The sequence below is a fragment of the Entelurus aequoreus genome, linkage group LG15 (assembly GCF_033978785.1).
Source record: "Entelurus aequoreus isolate RoL-2023_Sb linkage group LG15, RoL_Eaeq_v1.1, whole genome shotgun sequence".
Classification (NCBI taxonomy): domain Eukaryota; kingdom Metazoa; phylum Chordata; class Actinopteri; order Syngnathiformes; family Syngnathidae; genus Entelurus; species Entelurus aequoreus.
The window spans coordinates 36,922,502-36,942,848 of NC_084745.1; the positions used below are offsets into that span (position 1 = coordinate 36,922,502).

Consider the following 20,347-nt stretch of genomic DNA (forward strand, 5'->3'; position numbering starts at 1 on the left):
TCGAAAGATCATGTTTCGAAGAAGGTCCCTTGCGAATGGCAGAAATGGGAATCACCACTCGTCGACTCGTGCTGAAGAAAGGTGCGAAGCCAACTATTTTCAATAGACCACGGTCAGGCTTAAGTGCAAGTTTGACAAGTTCAGAGCACCCCACACCCTCCACAAGTGGACAGACTGTGCACATATGGGTCTGCATTTGCCAAAAGGGAAAGGAAGAGGGTAAGAATCTTGATTTCCAGTTTCCATAGTCAGACTACACTGTTCCAATATCCATTTCTCTGTTCTCAATTGTTGATGACTGATGATAACAACCAAACCTACCCCCCCCCCCCCCCCCACACACACCCCGGATTGTAAATAATGTAAATAATTCAATGTGATTATCTTGTGTGATGACTGTATTATGATGATAGTATATATCTGATAGTATATATCTGTATCATGAATCAATTTAAGTGGACCCCGTCTTAAACAAGTTGAAAAACTTATTGGGGTGTTACCATTTAGTGGTCAATTGTACGGAATATGTACTTCACTGTGCAAGCTACTAATAAAAGTCTCAATCAATCAATCAAAACTCACACACACAGTCATAGACTACTCCGGTGGTTCTCAACCTTTTTTCAGTGATGTCCCCCTGTGAACATTTTTTTAATTCAAGTACCCCCTAATCAGAGCAAAGCATTTTTGGTTGAAAAAAAGAGAAAAAAAAGTAAAATACAGCACTATGTCATCGGTTTCTGATTTATTAAATTGTATAACAGTGCAAAATATTGCTCATTTGTAGTGGTCTTTCTTGAACTATTTGGAAAAAAAGATATAAAAATAACTAAAAACTTGTTTAAAAATAAACAAGTGATTCGATTATAAATAAAGATTTCTACACATAGAAGTAATCATCAACTTAAAGTGCACCCTTTGGGGATTGTAATAGAGATCCATCTGGATTCATGAACTTAATTCTAAACATTTATTTTGTTGAAGTTTTATTCAATAAATATATTTATAAAGGATTTTTGAATTGTTGCTATTTTTAGAATATTTAAAAAAAAATCTCACGTACCCCTTGGCATACCTTCAAGTACCCCCAGGGGTACGTGTACCCCCATTTGAGAACCACTGGACTACTCCATGAACAATTAAATAAATTAACAATAAAATAATAATAATAATAATACCTGGGATTTATATAGCGCTTTTCTAAGTACCCAAAGTCGCTTTACATGTTAAAAACCCATCATTCATTCACACCTGGTGGTGGTAAGCTACTTTCGTAGCCACAGCTGCCCTGGGGTAGACTGACGGAAGCGTGGCTGCCAATTTGCGCCTACGGCCCCTCCGACCACCACCTATCATTCATTCAACATTCATTCACCGGTGTGAGTGGCACCGGGGGCAAGGGTGAATAGTCTACATATAATTATTGCTTCAAGTTCTAGTCAAGTTCTTCTGCAGTATAAAGTATCGTACATTTACTGACATTACTGTCAATACTGTCAATAGATTACAATACACAATAATATAAAGTATTGTACATTTGTACATTTACAGACAATAGATCAGATCATGGCCAGTACGACTACGGCATCAGTGGCGGATGCGGTGGATAAACCAATGGCAATGGCACTAGATTTGCCTGATGAGGAGGGCGATCAAGATCAGGTTCGATTTGTTTTCCTAATCAATGTTCAAATGGATTACAGTTCAAGCCCAATACAAAAGTATTCATAATTTATGTAAATGAGGTATCCATATTACATGTAGCTGTTTCTCCATTTCCAGGGAAATACAAGAGAAAAAGGATGCCAGACGGACTGGGTACCAATTGGGACAGCACCAACGGCAATGACCAGTAGCAAGAGCACCCAAACAGGGAAAGTACATCATAGATCAAAGGGTATGTCTATTTCGGTGATGAACATGATTCTGCAAGTCACGGTAAACATTGCACAGCTGCCTGTGCAGAGTAGAGTAGACAGATAAATTAGGTGATTCAAAGACAATAATTAGTATGTGATTCTAGTTTAATTTTAATGTATTTTGATGGTCACCCTCTCAAACCTTAACTCCCTTTTAAGGTGTGATTCCGCTGCTGTCCCCGATACCAGTGCCTCCCCAGTCAGGCCTGGTAGACCCCGTACTTGTGTCGTCTCCAGTCCTGTCCAGTCAAGCCGGGGTCACTAACCTCCAAGTAAAGAAAGAGGTGAAAGAGGAGATGATCCAGTATGGTACCGGAGAGGTGATGTTGAGCGATCAAAAACAAATTTCGGATTGCAGTGCAGATACATGGGCATGCTGTAACTGCTTCGACAAACAAAGGTAACATTTGTGAGAAAATGGGATTTTAGATGTAACTGCTGGTTTAATAAACTGCATTAATTTCCTGTCCACAGTGACACTTATTTGAAATAAGGTTGGACCAGAAGACATTGACGGTGACCTTGAGGTTAACAAGCGACAAGAGTTTGGCAAGTTCGGCACCGTCAACAGACTCGTCATCAACCAAGAGAATCAAGGAGAAGAGGATTTCGACAATGCCAAGATCTTAGCGTATTTCATGGCGTCAGACTTAAAGTTATTGAAGCCTTCGCAACATCTCGCAAAGTCGTGTGTACCAAAGTGCACAACTCTTCAATAGCTGTGTGTAAAATGATCACCTTTTATTCCTACTGCCCATCCAACTACTTTCAGCCAGTCACGGCAACGGTATCTTTGTAATTAGTATTTTTTACATAGCTCTTTATTGATGAGTCAATAACTCTTTGGTTGCATCTAAAATTATTGACCTGTAAAAACTTTTCCTTGATACATGTTGTACATTTTATAATCCAGTCTGCTGGAAGATAGGTTACTCTTTGTCACAGTTGCTGCACAATGTAAACACTTTTTTCTACAATTAAATGTTATTTGTTCACAAAATGTGAATTTTTTCCCCAAAAATCTAGGGGAAATGTTTTGAAAATCTGCAAACAAGGCCTGAAAGGAGTCGCTGTTTTATATGAGAAATCAAACAAATGCCCTATTTTAGATTTCTGCTGTATCGCGAAGTATGGTTTTGCTCGCTAGATGGCGCCAAAGAAAGGCTTGGAGTATAGAGTCAACGTGGGGGGGACTGAAGGCAGCGGTTCTATGGCCGCAAACGTAGCCCAGCCCCCACACGCCTATCGCCTAACCGGCCTGCCTGAACGGGGAGGGAAGCGCGCCTGATGAGAAGCTCCTGTCTTCGCTGTGGGCATTTTTCCAAAGCTGCGTCTCTGCTATAGGACTTTACCAATGACACTTGCCACTACTTTGTGTTTACACGCAACCGGAAGCCGTTTTCCACTTCTTTTTCGACACTTGTGCAAGCTAACGGCACAAAGACGCTCAGCCAGGCAGCTAGCCGATGTATGCTAACAGCAACTAGCTCGCTAACAACACAGCCGGTGAGGACGAGTAAGCGCATCCATGACACCCTGTTGAACCTCGGCCGACTCGCTCCGTTTCACACGGTCGCCGTCACCGTCTCGGTCCGTCTACATCGCCTGACATATGTTTTTTCTGGCTTTCCCCGACCGATGTTCCTGCCTAGCTCGGCGTCTGCCGCACGCTCTCTCGCTAGCCTTGCTGTGACACAAGGATGGTGGCTTTACCGACAAAACACGCTAATTGCACAAAGTGAGGCGAACAGTCCAGCCAAGTGAGATGAATCTTTATAATGTGTTCATGTAAACCTCGGAGGTAAGAACGGCAATCCTCGCTCGGCGTCATACTGACACTGGCAATATCACCAACCGCTCTGGGGGGGATTATTTTTTGTCCCTAATTGGATTTCGGCCTCCTGTTCTGGATTGTTGTGGACGCACAGTTGAACCTAAAACTCTTTTCCGACGACCCCCCCGCCACCCGAACATCCCAGCCACCTCCGATGCGGAGATTCCAGTGACACCGGCTACCAACCCTCCCGCGGCGGCCGGACATGCTGAAGTGTATCCCGCTGTGGCGCTGCAACCGCCACGTCGAGTCGGTGGAGAAGCGGCATTGCAACCTGCAGGCGGTCCCAGATGAGGTGTTCCGCTACAGCCGCAGCTTGGAAGAGCTTCTGCTGGACGCCAACCAACTCAAGGAGCTTCCTAAGGTATGTGTGTTCCTCTAAACAAGTGTTTTTCAACCACTGTGCCGCGGCACACTAGTGTACCGTGGTATATTGTTTGGTGTGCCGTGGGAGATTATGTAATTTCACCTAATTGGGCTAAAAATATTTTTTGCAAACCAGTAATTATAATCCGCAAATGTGCCGTTGTTGAGCGTCTGTGCTGTCTAGAGCTCGGCAGAGTAATCGTGTAATCCTCTTCCATATCATCATCATCAATGTGCCGCCGTAGCCGAGAGACCTTGCACAACCCTCTGCCAGCAGTTGGGGTCACCCATGGCAGAGCCCAGCTCTGAAACAAGGATCCCAGTGTCCCGTGCGATTACTTCGGGGTAGGTGAGGCAACCCCTGGTAGATTGTTTCCAAAGGAGGAGCTGTGATATCAGCTCCCTCTTGGCACAGAAGCGGTGACCAGCAAAGTGTGCGCGACGTTGGCTCAGACGGGTGCTTGCTCGATGTCGGTTGCCGTATATTTGGTCCAAGGTGGGATGGGACTGCCACGACAAGCTTTGAACCCTTCGAAGCAGGTTGGTATAGCAACCGTCAAGGCGTTTGTGAAGGCGCGCATTGAGGGTCCAGGCCTCGGAGCCGTAGATGAGGATGGGTTCGATGGTAGACATGAAGAGGTCTAGCTTGAGTGAATTGGGCAGGTTGGAGTGCCATATGCTGTTCATTTTATTTTCTTCCATATCAGTAGGTGGCAGCAGGTAGCTAATTGCTTTGTAAATGTCGGAAACGACGACAACGGTTTGCAAGTCAAAAGGTATCTAACGCTTAAACCAAAAATAAAAAAAGGCGAGTGCCACTAAGAAAAGGCATTGAAGCTTAGGGGTGGATGTGCAAAACGAAGCTAAAACTGAACTGGCTGCTAAGTAAACAAAAACAGAATGCTGGACGACAGCAAAGACTTACAGCGTGTGGAGCAGACGGCGTCCACAAAGTACATCCGTACATGCCATGACAATCGACACCAAAATAGGAGCGCAAGACAAGAACTAAAACACCACACACAGGAAAACACCAAAAAACTCAAAATAAGTCACGGCGTGATTTGACAGGTCGTGACAGTACACCTACATTGAGACAAAAGCTATAGTGATGCATGGTTGGTTATGGTTTGAATTCATATCCAACAATTCTGAGAACAACTTTTTACTGTCAATATCGGCTGAGTTAATTTTTTAAAATGTTTTCTGCTGGTGGTGTGCCTCGGGATTTTTTCAATGAAAAAATGTGCCTTGGCTCAGAAAAGGTTGAAAAACACTGCTCTAAACTTCCAAATATTCTTGAGTGCATGCATCATTGTACTTTTTTTTTTTTGAGTTGGATAAGCCCAGATGACAGTGATCTGCTCTGGAGCTTCCCTCTCAGTTCAGGTTGACACTTGTGGTCTTGTACTCTCATCAGCATCATTAACCCTTTTTAAAATAATCACTTTATTCATATTACATTGTGAAAAATGGCATGATTAAACTTCACTAAGCAAGAATGTCGGGGCCAGTGATTGGGTTTTCCGTCTACAGAGGTCTCTAACAAAACACTTGTTTGCTGCATCTGTCCCATATTTTCAAATGGATCCATAATAGAAAATTATATTGCACTCTGCAATTAACATCACACTAGAGCAAGCATAAACTTGATGCCACATCTCAATCTTCCCGATGAAGCTGTTAGTTTTTTTAATAATCATATAATCAAGGATTTTAAAAGATCAATCACAAACGCTGCAGAATCATGAACAAATGCAAAATGCAAATGCAAAACACAAACAACTGCATCAGAAAGATGCTGTAAGTTGATGAAACAAAACCGATTTTAGCCAGGCTACCATGGCAACCACACCTGACAAATGCCCATCTTTATAAAGATATCTGTGAAAGAATAATAATAAAAAATCTGTATGTCCTTGTTAAACACTTGGTCGTACTATTTTACAATATTATAGGGGTGCCGATTTGTGTAGCTATTGACCGTATAAAGACATCCCTAAGACCTAGGTTCCCTCGTCTAACCGTGGTCATCAGGCACTGTCCAGCCCTGCACACTCTGGGTTTAAACCTGCAACCACTTATGTCGACTGATTGGCAAGGACCCGTGCACCTTAACCAGCGCACATCTGTCCACTCCAAAACTACACTTTTCACTCGCCGCAATCGAGCGAGCTAGCCAGCCTGCACCTATTGCAGGCCAGCTCCTTGCCCATACGTGCCAACGTTGAGACCTCCGAATTCGGTAGAAGGGGGGCGCGGTTGAGGGGGTATATATTTTCAAGTATTTCTTATATATATATGTATATATACAGTATATATACAGTATATATATATATATATATATATATATATATATATATATATATATATATATATATATATATATATATATATATATAAAATAATCCGTTCATGAATGAGTTTATCTGTTCGGCCACCATGTTCAATGGAGAAGACTTATCTACAAAATTTGCAGGCAGCATACCCCTTCCCCTTCGAGCTGTCCTGGATGATCTGAAATTATTTTTTCCAATCATTTTGGAACTTGCAAGCGTACTTCTTCTTCTTACTCGTCGTCACCATGTCTCTTCTTCGTTCTTCTGCTTCGTCTCTGTTATGTTTTTGGACATTAATACTTGCCGTAGTTTTGAAGCAATGCATGATGGGAATCTGGATGTTGTGTGTTAGTGTATTAACGTGCCGGCTGGAATAAACACACACTGAGAAATAGCTCCCTGCCTGCTACTTTATGGGTTATAGATAAACCTATGGATAACGGAGACATATATAACAGTCTTCTTTTCAGGTGAGAGAGGATGCTGAAGGCAGTGCCTTTAAGGCACGCCCCCAATATTGTTGTCTGGGTGGATATCGGGAGAAATTCGGGAGAATAGTTGCCCCGGGAGATTTTCGGGGGGGCACTGAAATTCGGGAGTCTCCCGGGAATATCGGGAGGGTTGGCAAGTATGTCCTTGCCTGCCTTCGGGGCACTCGAAGCGGCTGCATCAAAACTAGTCTCTTACTCCAAAATACAGAGCCGAGCAGTTCCAAAATGACTTCTTCTACGTGTCAATTGTGAAATTTGATGAAAACTTTAAGTTGTCCAAAAGCATTGTGCTGGTGCTAATGCTAGCCAGTTGTCAGTTGTTGTGGACGTGACTCCCAATGCCAGGAATTGTAGCAGCATAAACATATTCATCCATCCATTTTCTACCGCTTGTCCCTTTTGGGGTCGCGGGGGGTCGCTGGAGCCTATCTCAGCTACAATCAGGCGGAAGGCAGGGTACACCCTGGACAAGTCGCCACCTCATCGCAGGACCAACACAGATAGACAGACAACATTCACACTCACACACTAGGGCCAATTTAGTGTTGTCAATCAACCTATCCCGAGGTGCATATTCATTGGTAAGTTAATTATAACTTCATAGCTTCAAATAGTAGGGGTGTCAAAAAACTTTTTTTTTTAAAAGAATCGCAATCCTTATTTTTTACTATTATTAATCGATTAAATAAAAATCTAAAATTGATTTAACTTTTTTTTGTTATGTCCTGTCCAGCCACTCAGGAAAATCATATTGTTAATGTAGGAGCTCATATATGCTGTACAGATTTACTTTAGAAAAGAGAAGTCTGGGTTACTTCTCTTTGGGCGGTATAGCTCGGTTGGTAGAGTGGCCGTACCAGCAACTTGAGGATTCCAGGCTCGATCCCAGCTTCTGCCATCCTAGTCACTGCCGTTGTGTCCTTGGGCAAGACACTTTAATAATAATAATAATAATAATACCTGGGATTTATATAGCGCTTTTCTAAGTACCCAAAGTCGCTTTACATGTTAAAAACCCATCATTCATACACACCTGGTGGTGGTAAGCTACTTTCGTAGCCACAGCTGCCCTGGGGTAGACTGACGGAAGCGTGGCTGCCAATTTGCGCCTACGGCCCCTCCGACCACCACCTATCATTCATTCAACATTCATTCACCGGCGTGAGCGGCACCGGGGGCAAGGGTGAAGTGTCCTGCCCAAGGACACAACGGCATGGTAAGAGGCGGGGAGCGAACCTGCAACCCTCAGGTTTCTGACACGGGCGCTCTACCCACTACGCCATGCCGCCCCTTTACCCACCTGTTCCCAATGCCACCCACATTGGTTTAAATGTAACTTAGATATTGGGTTTCACTATGTAAAGCACTTTGAGTCCAGTGTTTCCTACACATTCATTTATTTGTGGCGGCCCGCCACGAAAGAATTACGTCCGCCACGAATAGATGTTTTAAAATTTTTTTTTATTTATTTTTAATTTTAATTTTTTTGTCCTGTCCAGCTTCTCAGGCAAATCATATGGTTGATGTAGATGCCCATATAGGCTGTTCAGATTTACTTTACAAAAGAGAAGTGTAGGATACTTCTCTTGTTGCCTTATTTGTATTTGACCACTACTGTTTTCTGTTTATTTTTTACTGACTGTGGCAGGACACCTCTGCCTCTGTTTCACTTTATGTTGCTGGTTAATAATATGGTTGTAGTAGTAGGCTAAAGTTGAATTATTTAGTATGCACTAATTAAAGGGGCAGAGCTTTAAGAGACATTTTAGCTTTTATATTTTATAAGATATATTTTTTGTAAGAACCACAATTAATAAATATATTCCAGTGAATAACTTATTGTTCAAATCTGTATATAAATATGTACATAAAGTGTTGTAATTATATTGTAAAATGGATGGATGGACGTTTAAAACAAAACTGTTATTATTAATTAGTAAGTATACATTTTTTGAGCCTTTTTAGAGAAAATAATATCATTGTAATACATTATGCAAATTACTCGATGATGTCATGGTGACCACGCCCATAGCCACTACCATAGCCACGCCCCCACCGCCACAGGTGTCTTGGCAATTTATGGGAAACACTGGAGTCACTAGAGAAAAGCGCTATATAAATATAATTCACTTCACTTCACTTGTTGCCTTATTTGTATTTGACTTTATTGAATATTTGGGTAGAATTTTATTAAACAAAACCAGTTTTGTTTGAGATATTATAGAAATATATCAGAGCTGTATTTTTTTATGAAGGTATGTTGTTAATCATAGAACTGGCACCCAATGTTATTTATGAGACTTGATTCTTAATCGAGTATTGATTCTGAATTGAATCGTTACCCCCAAGAATCGAATCGAACCAGTGTTAAAGTAATAACTGAATCATCCTTGTGTGTTCTTTTTTTTTTCTTGAAAGCATGTTAACTTAAAGAGGAACTGCACTTGTTTTTGCTTAACCTTCTCAATTATTACCTAATCAAACAAATTAAATCAAACTTTATTTATAGAGCACCAGGGGGTCGGCAACGCGGCTCTCCCTGGAGCTTTTTCAAAAATGGAAAAAAATGGGGGGGAAATATGTTTTTTGTTTTAAAATGGTTTCTGTAGGACAAACATGACACAAACCTTCCTAATTGTTAGAAATCCCACTGTTTGTATTAAACAAGCTTTACTCTCATGCGTTTTTTTGTTTTGGATTGTTTCTGTGTTTCGATCAGTTAGTCGTTTGTCCCTGTTGGCCGCCATTCTTTGCTATAAGTGAAATCTATTGGCCCCGGGGGAGGTCTGCTCTCCATTAGGCACCATTCAAGTTTGATTTCATACTGGTGCCACACCCCTACATTACTCCTGATGGTTCCAAGTCATAGACAGGTGCATCCTTTTAAAGCTGAATTTGCATGGTCAGGTTTTCTGTCCTCCCACTGTACGACATTTCCATAATGATCCCGCAAACGTGTCTGGGGTCTGAATTCATCTGCTTTGTTTATGTGATTTGTCTGTTTGAGACACTACACCAGCGCCTCTTTAGACACCTGTCCGTGTCTACTTTTACGGCGGTTAAATCCATTGTGATATAATCGATATGCGGCTATGTGGGTACTTCTAACTCATGAACCAAGCGAAGGCTGTTTTTAATAATAAATGAGCAATGAAACAGTCATGCTGTGAAGAAGCATGTGTTTGCGCTGCAGCAAAGAGAACAGATGGAGATTTAGACTTCCTGAGAGTTTCTTAAGTTTCCAGACGATTGCGGTGAACCCGCCCACCAATCCTAGATTATCACGTCATGCCTTGTAATGATGGCTGGTCGCCACCACTACAAACGCCATTTTGATGGGTCAAATGCAGAGTCAAATGCAGAGAATAATTTCGCCACACCTAGTGTGTGTGTGACAATCATTGGTACTTTTAACTTTAACTTTTAGTTCACACTCAGCCGCTATTGACTGTGATGGGTTCAATGCAGAGATCAAATGAAATAGTTGAATACATAATTCCTCATGATGAGCACTGCCTTGCTCGCTCACAGACCCCTGGTGAGGAAGTGGGATTTATCTTTTTTTCCCCAGCCATTTTCCAGTCCCATGACAGGTTACAAAGGACTCCATTCACCACCAATCCTGTTGCCCCCCACTTTGTCATATCAAATATAATAGCTTTGCATTTCTTGTTGGCTCCAAATTGTTTTAAATTGACAAACAGTCTTTTGGAGTTGGTTGTAATCCGCTTGGAAGCAAATATAAGATATGTCCCGCGTCTACAAACTATAACATATATAGCGCGTGTTCAAAGTTTTTATGATGGGGAAGAAAATTCCTGGCGGGTGTGTCCCCAATAGACTTTGCTAAACAGGTTTTATGCATGTTCCTCCCAGTATTATTACCCAATAGAGCCTTTCAGCCACATCAAGTACACACAGCCAGGAACTCGTATGTTCAATAACTCCAAACTCTATCATTGTTGCAATGGGATACAGGAGACCTAGTGGGTACTTGTTGATACATCTTATGTTTACGTTGAGGAATATACAAAAGTACATACTGTTGTTAAATGTTATGCCACTTGTACAGAACGGTAGTCAGAGACCCAGACCATGTGAAGATCTGAGCACATTCAGCAAGTTCTTTTGTCTGAGCTGATGACCAGCTGGTCCCACATCCTGCACCCCCCTGCCCCAATCTGGTGTATGTATGTGTGTGAGTGAGAATATGTGGCACTAGTGCTGTTGCTGGTGGTAGTGGTGTGTAATTTATTCCTAAAAAGGATTAATATGAGCAGAAGGCGTGGGGAAGGAACCTCACTTGAGGAAGTGATCTAGGAACTGAGCTCCACTGATCCTTTAGTCCACTGGGGATCTGACATGAGGACCATGCTTTGGCATTGGATTGAAATTTGCACAAGGCTGCACAACAATAAAAAAATTAAAAAATTCAACCTCAATTCAATAAAAAAAAAGGAATATTAAAAACACACAGATTTTAGGATAAGGTCTGTCTTTTAGCACGACGGCCGAAACTTCCGCCTTGTCACTGTCCCTCAGATCACATTGCCGACCGGTGTGAGTTGACCCCACTTCCATGGTTGTTTGTAGGAGAAGCAATTTGCGTTAATTATTTGACTGTGGTTCTTAACCATTATTGTTATTATTAGTATTATTATGTATATGAAAATGATGAGGTGTGATCGAGTAAGCCATGTTTTTTGACTTGATCGGTTAATTTGTCTTTAGAAAGACAGTTATCAAAAGACTTGTTTCAAATAGAGATGAAAATTGTCTTTCCCGGACATCCCACAAAGCAGAACAAGACAATGAGGAGTCTAATAATAATTAATAACAGTTGACTTTCTTGTAAACAAAAGCACATGACACTAGGGCTGATGCTCGAAACCGGTTTTCCCGGATGTTCGATAAGAAAAGAACAGAGTCCTCGGACTCAAATCCCTTTTTGAGAACCGGTACCCGTTATCGAGACCACTATAGTAAAGAAAAAGAGTTGGTTCTTTATTCGAATCCCTGGGAACGACTCCCGTCCCGACAATAAATGCCCCGTGTGACATCACAAGAAATTACGTCACGTAGCTCAGTCATTTGTCACGGTGGGGTGCAGCGTGCTGCGGTTCATTCTCCCGGGACGCAAAACTGACGGCTCCGGACGAAAGCGTGCAGGTAGGAGATGATTTATTTCTCATAAATCATACACATTACAACAGACAGGAACGAAACAAAAAGGAAAGCGTGCCGTTCGCATGAGAAGCTAAAGCAAAAACTTACTTAGCACAGGAATACTAGAAGTTAAGGTAACTTTAGCACAGGAATCATGAGCTCGAAAACCAGAATGCCAACGTAACTGTTGCAAATGCAAACAATGAAGCCATGACGAGTGACCGGAAAAGGCAGGCTTAAATAGAGTCTCTGATGAGGAACAGGTGCGCGTACAAGGCAGGTGAAAATCATAAGTAACCATGGTGACTAAAACAAACCCCCGAAGTGCACAAAACAACGAAGGAAGTCCAAAACTAACAGAACATAACTAAACAAAACATGATCCGACCACATCATAATACATCACAGTTTCATATCATTTCACTTTACAGGAGTAGGAAGAAGTAAAGCTTATTTAATCCTACCCCTTTCCCACTTCATACAAATATATACCGGTACATCATTTACTGACCTTTTTATAATAAAATATCTGTGAATTAATATATACAACAGTTTTGTAATATGTAATTAATTAATTCAGTCATTATTAATATACTGAGATGAAGAATATTTTATTTTCAATAAGGTTGAAAGTATTTCTCATAATTCTTCTTCTTTGTACTTTGTAAGCACTATTCATTTGAACAACGTCTTAAACTGGATCATATCAGTACAATGTTTAACTTCTTTACTTAATCCATTCCATCATTTAATTCCACATCATTTTAGCTGTTTGCAATTTTACCAAATCATCAAACTTTAATATTTTTGACTCAACATTATGTATCAGTCGAATTAATTTTTTTTGTAACACGGTTAACGAATGTAGCGCACATTTGTAGTTATTTCCCCACATTTCTGCACAATAAGTCAGACATGGTAATACTATAGTAGCGAGCAGTAGAGAATGTGAAGTGATTTGTTAAACCAAATATTGTGTTTTTTTCCATATACAACAATCTATCTGGACTCGATAAGAGAATCGATAAGGAATCGGTTCGATAAGAGGATTCGATAATAAGCTCAAACTCGATAATTTCTTATCAAACATCATCCCTACATGACACTGAACATGTTGTGTTTGTCACTATTTCAATTCTTAGCAAGACAATCGTGATTCACAATTTTTGCAGGATTGTGCAGACCTAGTCCTTGGAAAAAGGATGTTCACAGTTAACACAAACGCAGGTAGCGTGCAGACGGGCGTGGTCCTCGACTTTGTGAGCACATCCGTATCTCCCCTAGCACTTGAGCCGGTAGCCAGCGACAAAGGTAAACACAAAGGCAAGGATCCAGTGAATAATTAATGGTTGTGGTGGTGGCAGCTGTTTACAATAGGGGAGAGTTTGTAGGATGGAAATTGCGTTGGCTGCAGCCATCAAATACACTCACACAAACACAAGGTTAGATATTTGTTACAAAAAGTTATGCAGGACAGTTTGGAAGAACATTGGAACATACACTGGTGCCTCCACGCAGGAGCAAAACCCAGGCTTTAGTTGACTTGTGAGGTTAATCTGTCAGGGTGCTGATGTCTCTGAAGAGCAAAAGATTTGCTGGAAGGCTGCTAAAACATACAAATGAGGAATGAGCATGTGAAACTAACATTGAGTATGAGGAGATGCTTGTGTTTTAGATGTGCTAAGTTTACCAGCCCAGGGGACCCTCACTCCATTCACCTTCTGACCTGCTGCTCTGGTGCTGAGACTTTGCGGCACGGCTGCTGCTACACAAAGTCTGTTGCTCCGTGGGTCAAATAGAGCTGTCAGCGTCTGGGTTTGGCCGATGCTGATTTGTTGACATGCGTGTTTCTTGTGTTGATTCCTTTGTGTCGGGAGCGTCTCCGCTAGCAGGAAGTGGGAATAATCAAGTGAGCCACGGAATGCCCTGTTTTTGTTTGTGAAGCAGTAGACTGCTATATATTGAACAAAAGCAGTTGGCTTGAGAACATTTATTTTTATTTCTCTTTATCCCCATGCCCTCATGTGCACACAGAAGCTCGTGGTGGTGCTTATGATAAGACCCACAAAGCACCTTGTTTGTTTGTAGTCCTACAAGATGTGGCACCAAACAGTGAAAGACTTTAATGCCCCAAGGCTCGAGAGTGATGATAACCGAGCAAAGTAATGCGTACGCAAAGTGTTTCTGCATCGCTTGAGTGCTTCTGAATTCCACTCACCATCTAATTGCTGAGTCAGCTACAGCGCAGCACCAAACACACACACTTGTTTTGTTGAATTGTGGACTTGAGCCTGCTACTACTTAAGGAATCATTGATGGAATGATCTGTTATCCAACTCCGAGTGTGCAAGTGATTCCCATCCTAAATGATCCCGCTATTGATCAGACCATCCATTAGTAGTTACAACTAAATGAGACAACATTATAGCTACAATAAAAATAACAGTTCTGAAGCTTGTTAAGTTTACACTCTGGCTGGCTTGATTGTATTTAAAAACAACCGATAGGAATCGACTTGTTTGTCACATGCAATGTTTGACCCTACAATAACCGAGACGGCATATGAAACCTTTGGAGAAAATCTGATTCATGTTTGTTTGACACTTGCTTAACATTTCTGATTTTAAGGACCCTGCAGTTACAACTATATTCTTTAATGGTGTCTATCATTCAAATCTCAACAATCTTAGCTTTCAAAAATGACTAAGAACACACCTAGGGACACAAAAAGGGTCAGCGTAAAACCCTGGATTCGTCATTAAAAGGGGTTGAAGGCAATTTGAAGGCTAACAGCTTATACAAAAGGCCATCTACATTATATATCATTGCAATAATAGGTTGTGGACTCGTGTCAAGGGACGTAGTGTGGGAAAGTTGTCAAATTTGAACATATTGGCATCCTCTTTCTCTCGTTTGTGTAGCATTCACTAACGTTGTAAGCTTAACAACGCGAGACAGTCTTGGTTTATTCACTGGCTCACTGAGCAAACACTATAAAACAGGCTAAGTGTGTGTTAGTTTGTGTGTGTGTTTGCCACATAACCAGTTTTGAGCTTCTAATAGAGGTGCTGATGAGTGGATATTTGTTGTGTGTGAGTAAGAGAATGGCAGTAAAATGTCAACACAAAGCACAGCGCGGCTCTTTTAGAGGGCAACAAAGCGACATTGGTGCACGTGTGCGCCACGCTCATTTTAATGATGCACGACAAAGCAGTTACAGGCTACAAAAAAAACCCATAGTTCATAATCACCACCATCCTTGCCACCCACACATCTCTTCAGCAGCACTTTCTTTGGCTATTTGTGGTGTTGATGTGTCTTAAATGTGATGACTGACTGCTGAATGCAAGGTTCTTTGTGCAAGGGGAAGCTACTGAAATGCTGGAAAAAGTACAGCTAGTCCCAATGAGGCAGCTCTAAAGAAATGTTTGTGGGAGGGTCAGCCAAATGTTGAACAACAATACTGACTCCTGCACTCCAAAAATGATGTATCTTATTTAGACCCCCCTTTGTGGCATGCTGAGGTCTATGTTAAACAATCTTGGGAGATTCGCCTTTGGTTTATGTTAGCTCACTGTGTAATTAGCCCAGCGTGGTTGTGTTTGCACTGTAGCACTCGACACAGGCATGTCTGGAATCTCCAGGAGCTTGGTCCGCCCGCTCCACCTCTTACACACTTGAACTTACTCATTGCACATTCCCGTTGCCAACTCCTACACACATACACACACATACGTGCGCTAAACACATGGAAGCGCATACACATCCTTCTCCTGCTCAACTCTCATGATAGTCCGACTTAAATTTCCGTCTCCCTTAAACACATGTCTGTCCTATTTTTAAATAAGTTAGACATTGTCCTGTGGGGACTTGCAGTGCAAACGGGAAATTTGCTGATAGCACTCTGTGTATATTCTGGCAGTTAAGCAGCTTTTTTAAGGAGTGACTTTTGGTGCAGCTTTGCCGTCAACAGTTGCATTGAGTCCCAAGACCGTGTCAGTTAAGGACACGAGGAAGTTTGAGTCTCTTGACTCTACATTCACCCTTTCTCAATAGCAGCGTTATTCAAGTAAATTGTTCTAGGGGTCACATTTCCAAAGAGCTAAGGGCCGGGGGCCGTACTTTTTGCTTCACTATTATTTTTATTTCGAGAACCAGCAGTCTCTGTAGTGGACATTTGTTTTTGGTTAATTTCTAAATAAGATTAGAATATGAGACAATTTCCCTTAAATTAATTTGTCCATTTTTTAACAGATGTAAAAATGGGCTGCTCAGGACGTTGCATCACTAGTGCACGTAGCGCCCTACAGCACAAATATTATATAATATAATATATCGCCCAGAATAAAATAGCCCTGTCATGTAAAATACAAGTGTAAACTGCAGCGGAAAACTGACCTTGTATGAGGACAAAATTAGAGCTGAGTCTCATGGCAGAGTTCCTAAATAATTTTTTTACGGATTTGATTCGTAATGTTTTAAATCCATCAAAGATGTGTGGACAAAATTAGCTTCATTAATTGAAAGGTTCTAAATAGATTAATCTTGATTCTATTCAAACTACACTTAAATATTGAAATTGTCTCAAATATGTTACAAAATATAACTGTACTTTATTTTTTCTCTTTACGATAGACAACTTAAGACAGTTTAAACTTTCTTAAAACCCTCAAAAGAGCAATTTTGAAATGAGAATGGAATTTTAAGGGAAAGTCTACTTAAATTGCAGCATGCCTTTTCTACTATTAGCATTCTTCAAGTGCTAAATAATAGTCAATATGCTTGTTTGGTCTGGCGTACTTGACGACCGTGTGCGTGCAGGGAGATGAAGATTTAAACATTCAGTGGACTGGTGATCTTACAAGACTTTCAGTGGCAAATATAATCAATAGAAATAACAGTTTCAGTCAGATGTTTACATTGCATCATCATAAACCGATTGTGGTATACTTTGAACCAGAGCTGCTTGAAGCCGGTATTGTAAACCTTTGCTAACAAAAGTTGCGATGGCATCTATTACTAAATGATAAATAAATGATAAATAGGTTGTACTTGTATAGCGCTTTTCTACCTTCAAGGTACTCAAAGCGCTTTGACAGTATTTCCACATTTACCCATTCACACACACATTCACACACTGATGGCGGGAGCTGCCATGCAAGGCGCTAACCAGCAGCCATCAGAGGCAAAGGGTGAAGTGTCTTGCCCAAGGACACAACGGACGTGACTAGGAAGGTAGAAGGTGGGAATTGAACCCCAGTAACCAGCAACACTCCGATTGCTGGCACAGCCACTCTACCAACTTCGCCACGCCGTCCCATACTACATATCTTCATGGTCTGCGGAAAATCAGGTGATAATGTTATGCTAGTAAGTTCCTCACTTTCTTTTGATATTTCAGTGTTTCCCATAAACTGCCAAGATACCTGTGGCGGTGGGGGCGTGGCTATGGGCGGGGTCACCATGACATCATCGAGTAATTTGCATAATTTACTTCAATGATTTGATTTTCTCTAAAAAGGCTCAAAAATGTATACTTACTAAATAATAACAGTTTTGTTTTAAACGTCCATCCATCCATCCATCCATCCATCCATCCATCCATTTTACAATATAATTACAACACTTTATGTACATATTTATGTACAGATTTGAACAATAAGTTATTCACTGAAATATATTTATTAATTGTGGTTCTTACAAAAAATATATCTTATAAAATATAAAAGCTAAAATGTCTCAAAGCTCTGCCCCTTTAATTAGTGCATACTAAATAATTTAACTTTAGCCTACTACTACAACCATATTATTTACCAGCAACATAAAGTGAAACAGAGGCAGAGGTGTCCTGCCACAGTCAGTAACAAATAAACAGAAGACAGTAGTGGTGGTAGATGGACACAGAGCTTCATCAAACATCTGATCCACTGAACAAAGAGCTCCAAAAATCTTAAACTTTAGACTGCCATCAGTTTTACTCCCTGCACTTAACCATGTGTTTCCTACTGCCTGCAGACTTTGCACCCTTTTTATATACACATGTTGTGTTTCTAATATAAATACATTTAATAAAGTCAAATACAAATAAGGCAACAAGAGAAGTATCCTACACTTCTCTTTTGTAAAGTAAATCTGAACAGCCGATATGGGCATCTACATCAACTATATGATTTGCCTGAGAAGCTGCAAAGGACAAAAAAAAAAAAAAAAAATGTTTTTATTTTATTTGTGGCGGACGTAATTCTTTCGTGGCGGGCCGCCACAAATAAATGAATGTGTGGGAAACCCTGTATTTAATTTGCTGCAAAAATGGTAAAGTTTTGAACGGAACTTAGGGGCCAGTCCAGTGTCCTTTACCAGGCCGTATTTAGCTCCCGGCAGCCCTCCGGCTGCCAGTTATATATCCCTGCCCTATAGTATAAAAGTAATCTTATACAAATCTTGTTAATAAAGTAAGGATGTGTGGAGGTGGTAAATATTCACCCCTGCACCTTCACAGAGTTTCCGTGACTGTGACCCAACTTCACCAAGGAGGCTTTTGCTGCCTCACCCTGTGGCTTTTTCGATGAGCAAACACCAGTCACCAAGGTGATGGCTCTCCTAGCGCCATGGACCTGAAGCCCTGCAGTATTTACCCTGTGTGACAGATTGGCACAGCGTGGGTCTTTGCCTCCTTATCAATGCTGACATGCTGTGTTTTCTTGTCTTGTTTCCAGTTTCAGCAGTAAGGTTTGATTAATTTCAGTACAGTGAGCAATTTTATTTTTCCTCTGTCAGAAGGTAGCAAAATAAGCACTGTACCACTTTTCAGCATTCTTCATTTGGGTGTCAACGTCAGTGGTATGCAGTGTTGGGACTAACGCGTTACAAAGTAACGCATTACTGTAACACCGTTATTTTCGGCGGTAACTAGTAGTCTAACGCGTTATTTTTTGTATTCAGTAACTCGGTTACCGTTACTACATGATGCATTACTGCGTTATTTTACGTTATTTTTTATGTAGTATCGGCTAGAAACAGAGAAGATCTGAGTGTTTTATTGGAGTTCTGCTTCTGCCTCTTGTCAGTACGTCTCTGCAGCACCCAGCATTGTCCCACCCACAGAACCATCTGATTGGTTACAAGCAGAGCGGTAACAGCCAATCAGCAGTGCGTATTCAGAGCGCATGTAACAAGCTCATTTGTGTGTGGGTGCGTGAGTGTGTGTGTGTGTGCTACGGACAGCAAAGCCCTGTCTGTCTGAGAGAAAGACGAGCATTGTTGGCCTACAGTTAACAACTAAGTTATTTCACTTTACCTTTTTCTGTGTTGATTGAGCTGTGTTGAAGCAGCAAAAAAGGACATTATGTTAAATGAAGAGTTTCTGTCTCTGATAGTTGATACAATAATGTAACTGCATCATAAAGCCTACATGAACTCCATGGTGTTCAGGATGAATAGTCTCTCCTGTTGCTATTGTACTATTTTTTCAGCTATAGTTACATTAATCATTAGTAATGTAGCAGCCTAGTTTTGAATGGCAGGGTCCCTGCTATCACATGTTGATAAAAATATAACATTTACATAATAAAAATCAACTACAGGCTTCCCAAATGCTGTAATAAATTAAGCATGATGAGTTGAGCATATGTCTGCATGTGGCCCCACTTTTAACTCTTTTTTTTCAAACGCTTATTGCAAACGCTTACTTACAGTAAGTCATTAATTTGACTTATTAACAGTTTTGGGACTAACGTATTACAAAGTAACGCATTACTGTAACTGCGTTTTTTTCAGCGGTAACTAGTAGTCTAACACGTTATTTTTTGTATTCAGTAACTCAGTTACCGTTACTACATGATGCATTACTGCGTTATTTTACGTTATTTTTTATGTAGTATCGGCTAGAAACAGAGAAGATCTGAGTGTTTTATTGGAGAGCTGCAGTGTCGTCCTTCTGAATCTTCCTGTGTCACAAGGGGGAGAAGAGAAGAGCCCAAAACAGCAATTCAAATCTGCTGAAACAGCTACAAAAGCAACATGCTTCGACGAAGCTAGTAAAGAGAGACACACTTCACCTCCACCTAAGCAACAGCGGCTGGATTTAAACGGAGGGACTGCTAGCCAGGACAACATTGATAGAGCCATTGCAGCGTACAGTATGTGCTGGAAGACATGCAGGCTATTTCTACAGTGGAGTCACCCGCTTTCAGGCAGTCAATTAGCATGATACCGGGCGTCAAACGGCAAATG

At 41.1% G+C, this 20,347-nt stretch overlaps 1 protein-coding gene across 7 annotated transcripts in view; it reads left to right on the forward strand.

Annotated features, from left to right (window-relative positions):
* Nucleotides 1-3,132: 3,132 nt before the first annotated feature.
* LOC133630098 (protein scribble homolog) overlaps nt 3,133-20,347 on the forward strand; it is a 75,117-nt gene continuing 57,902 nt past the window's right edge. For 4 of the 7 annotated variants that reach the window (XM_062021392.1, XM_062021394.1, XM_062021397.1 and 1 more), the window contains exon 1: nt 3,138-4,117. In XM_062021392.1, coding sequence (XP_061877376.1) covers nt 3,959-4,117 — 159 coding nt within the window. In that variant the 5' untranslated portion in view covers nt 3,138-3,958. Of the gene's footprint in view, nt 4,118-20,347 lie in introns of all 7 variants that reach the window. The other 3 variants (XM_062021399.1, XM_062021393.1, XM_062021398.1) reach the window with 3 other exon arrangements.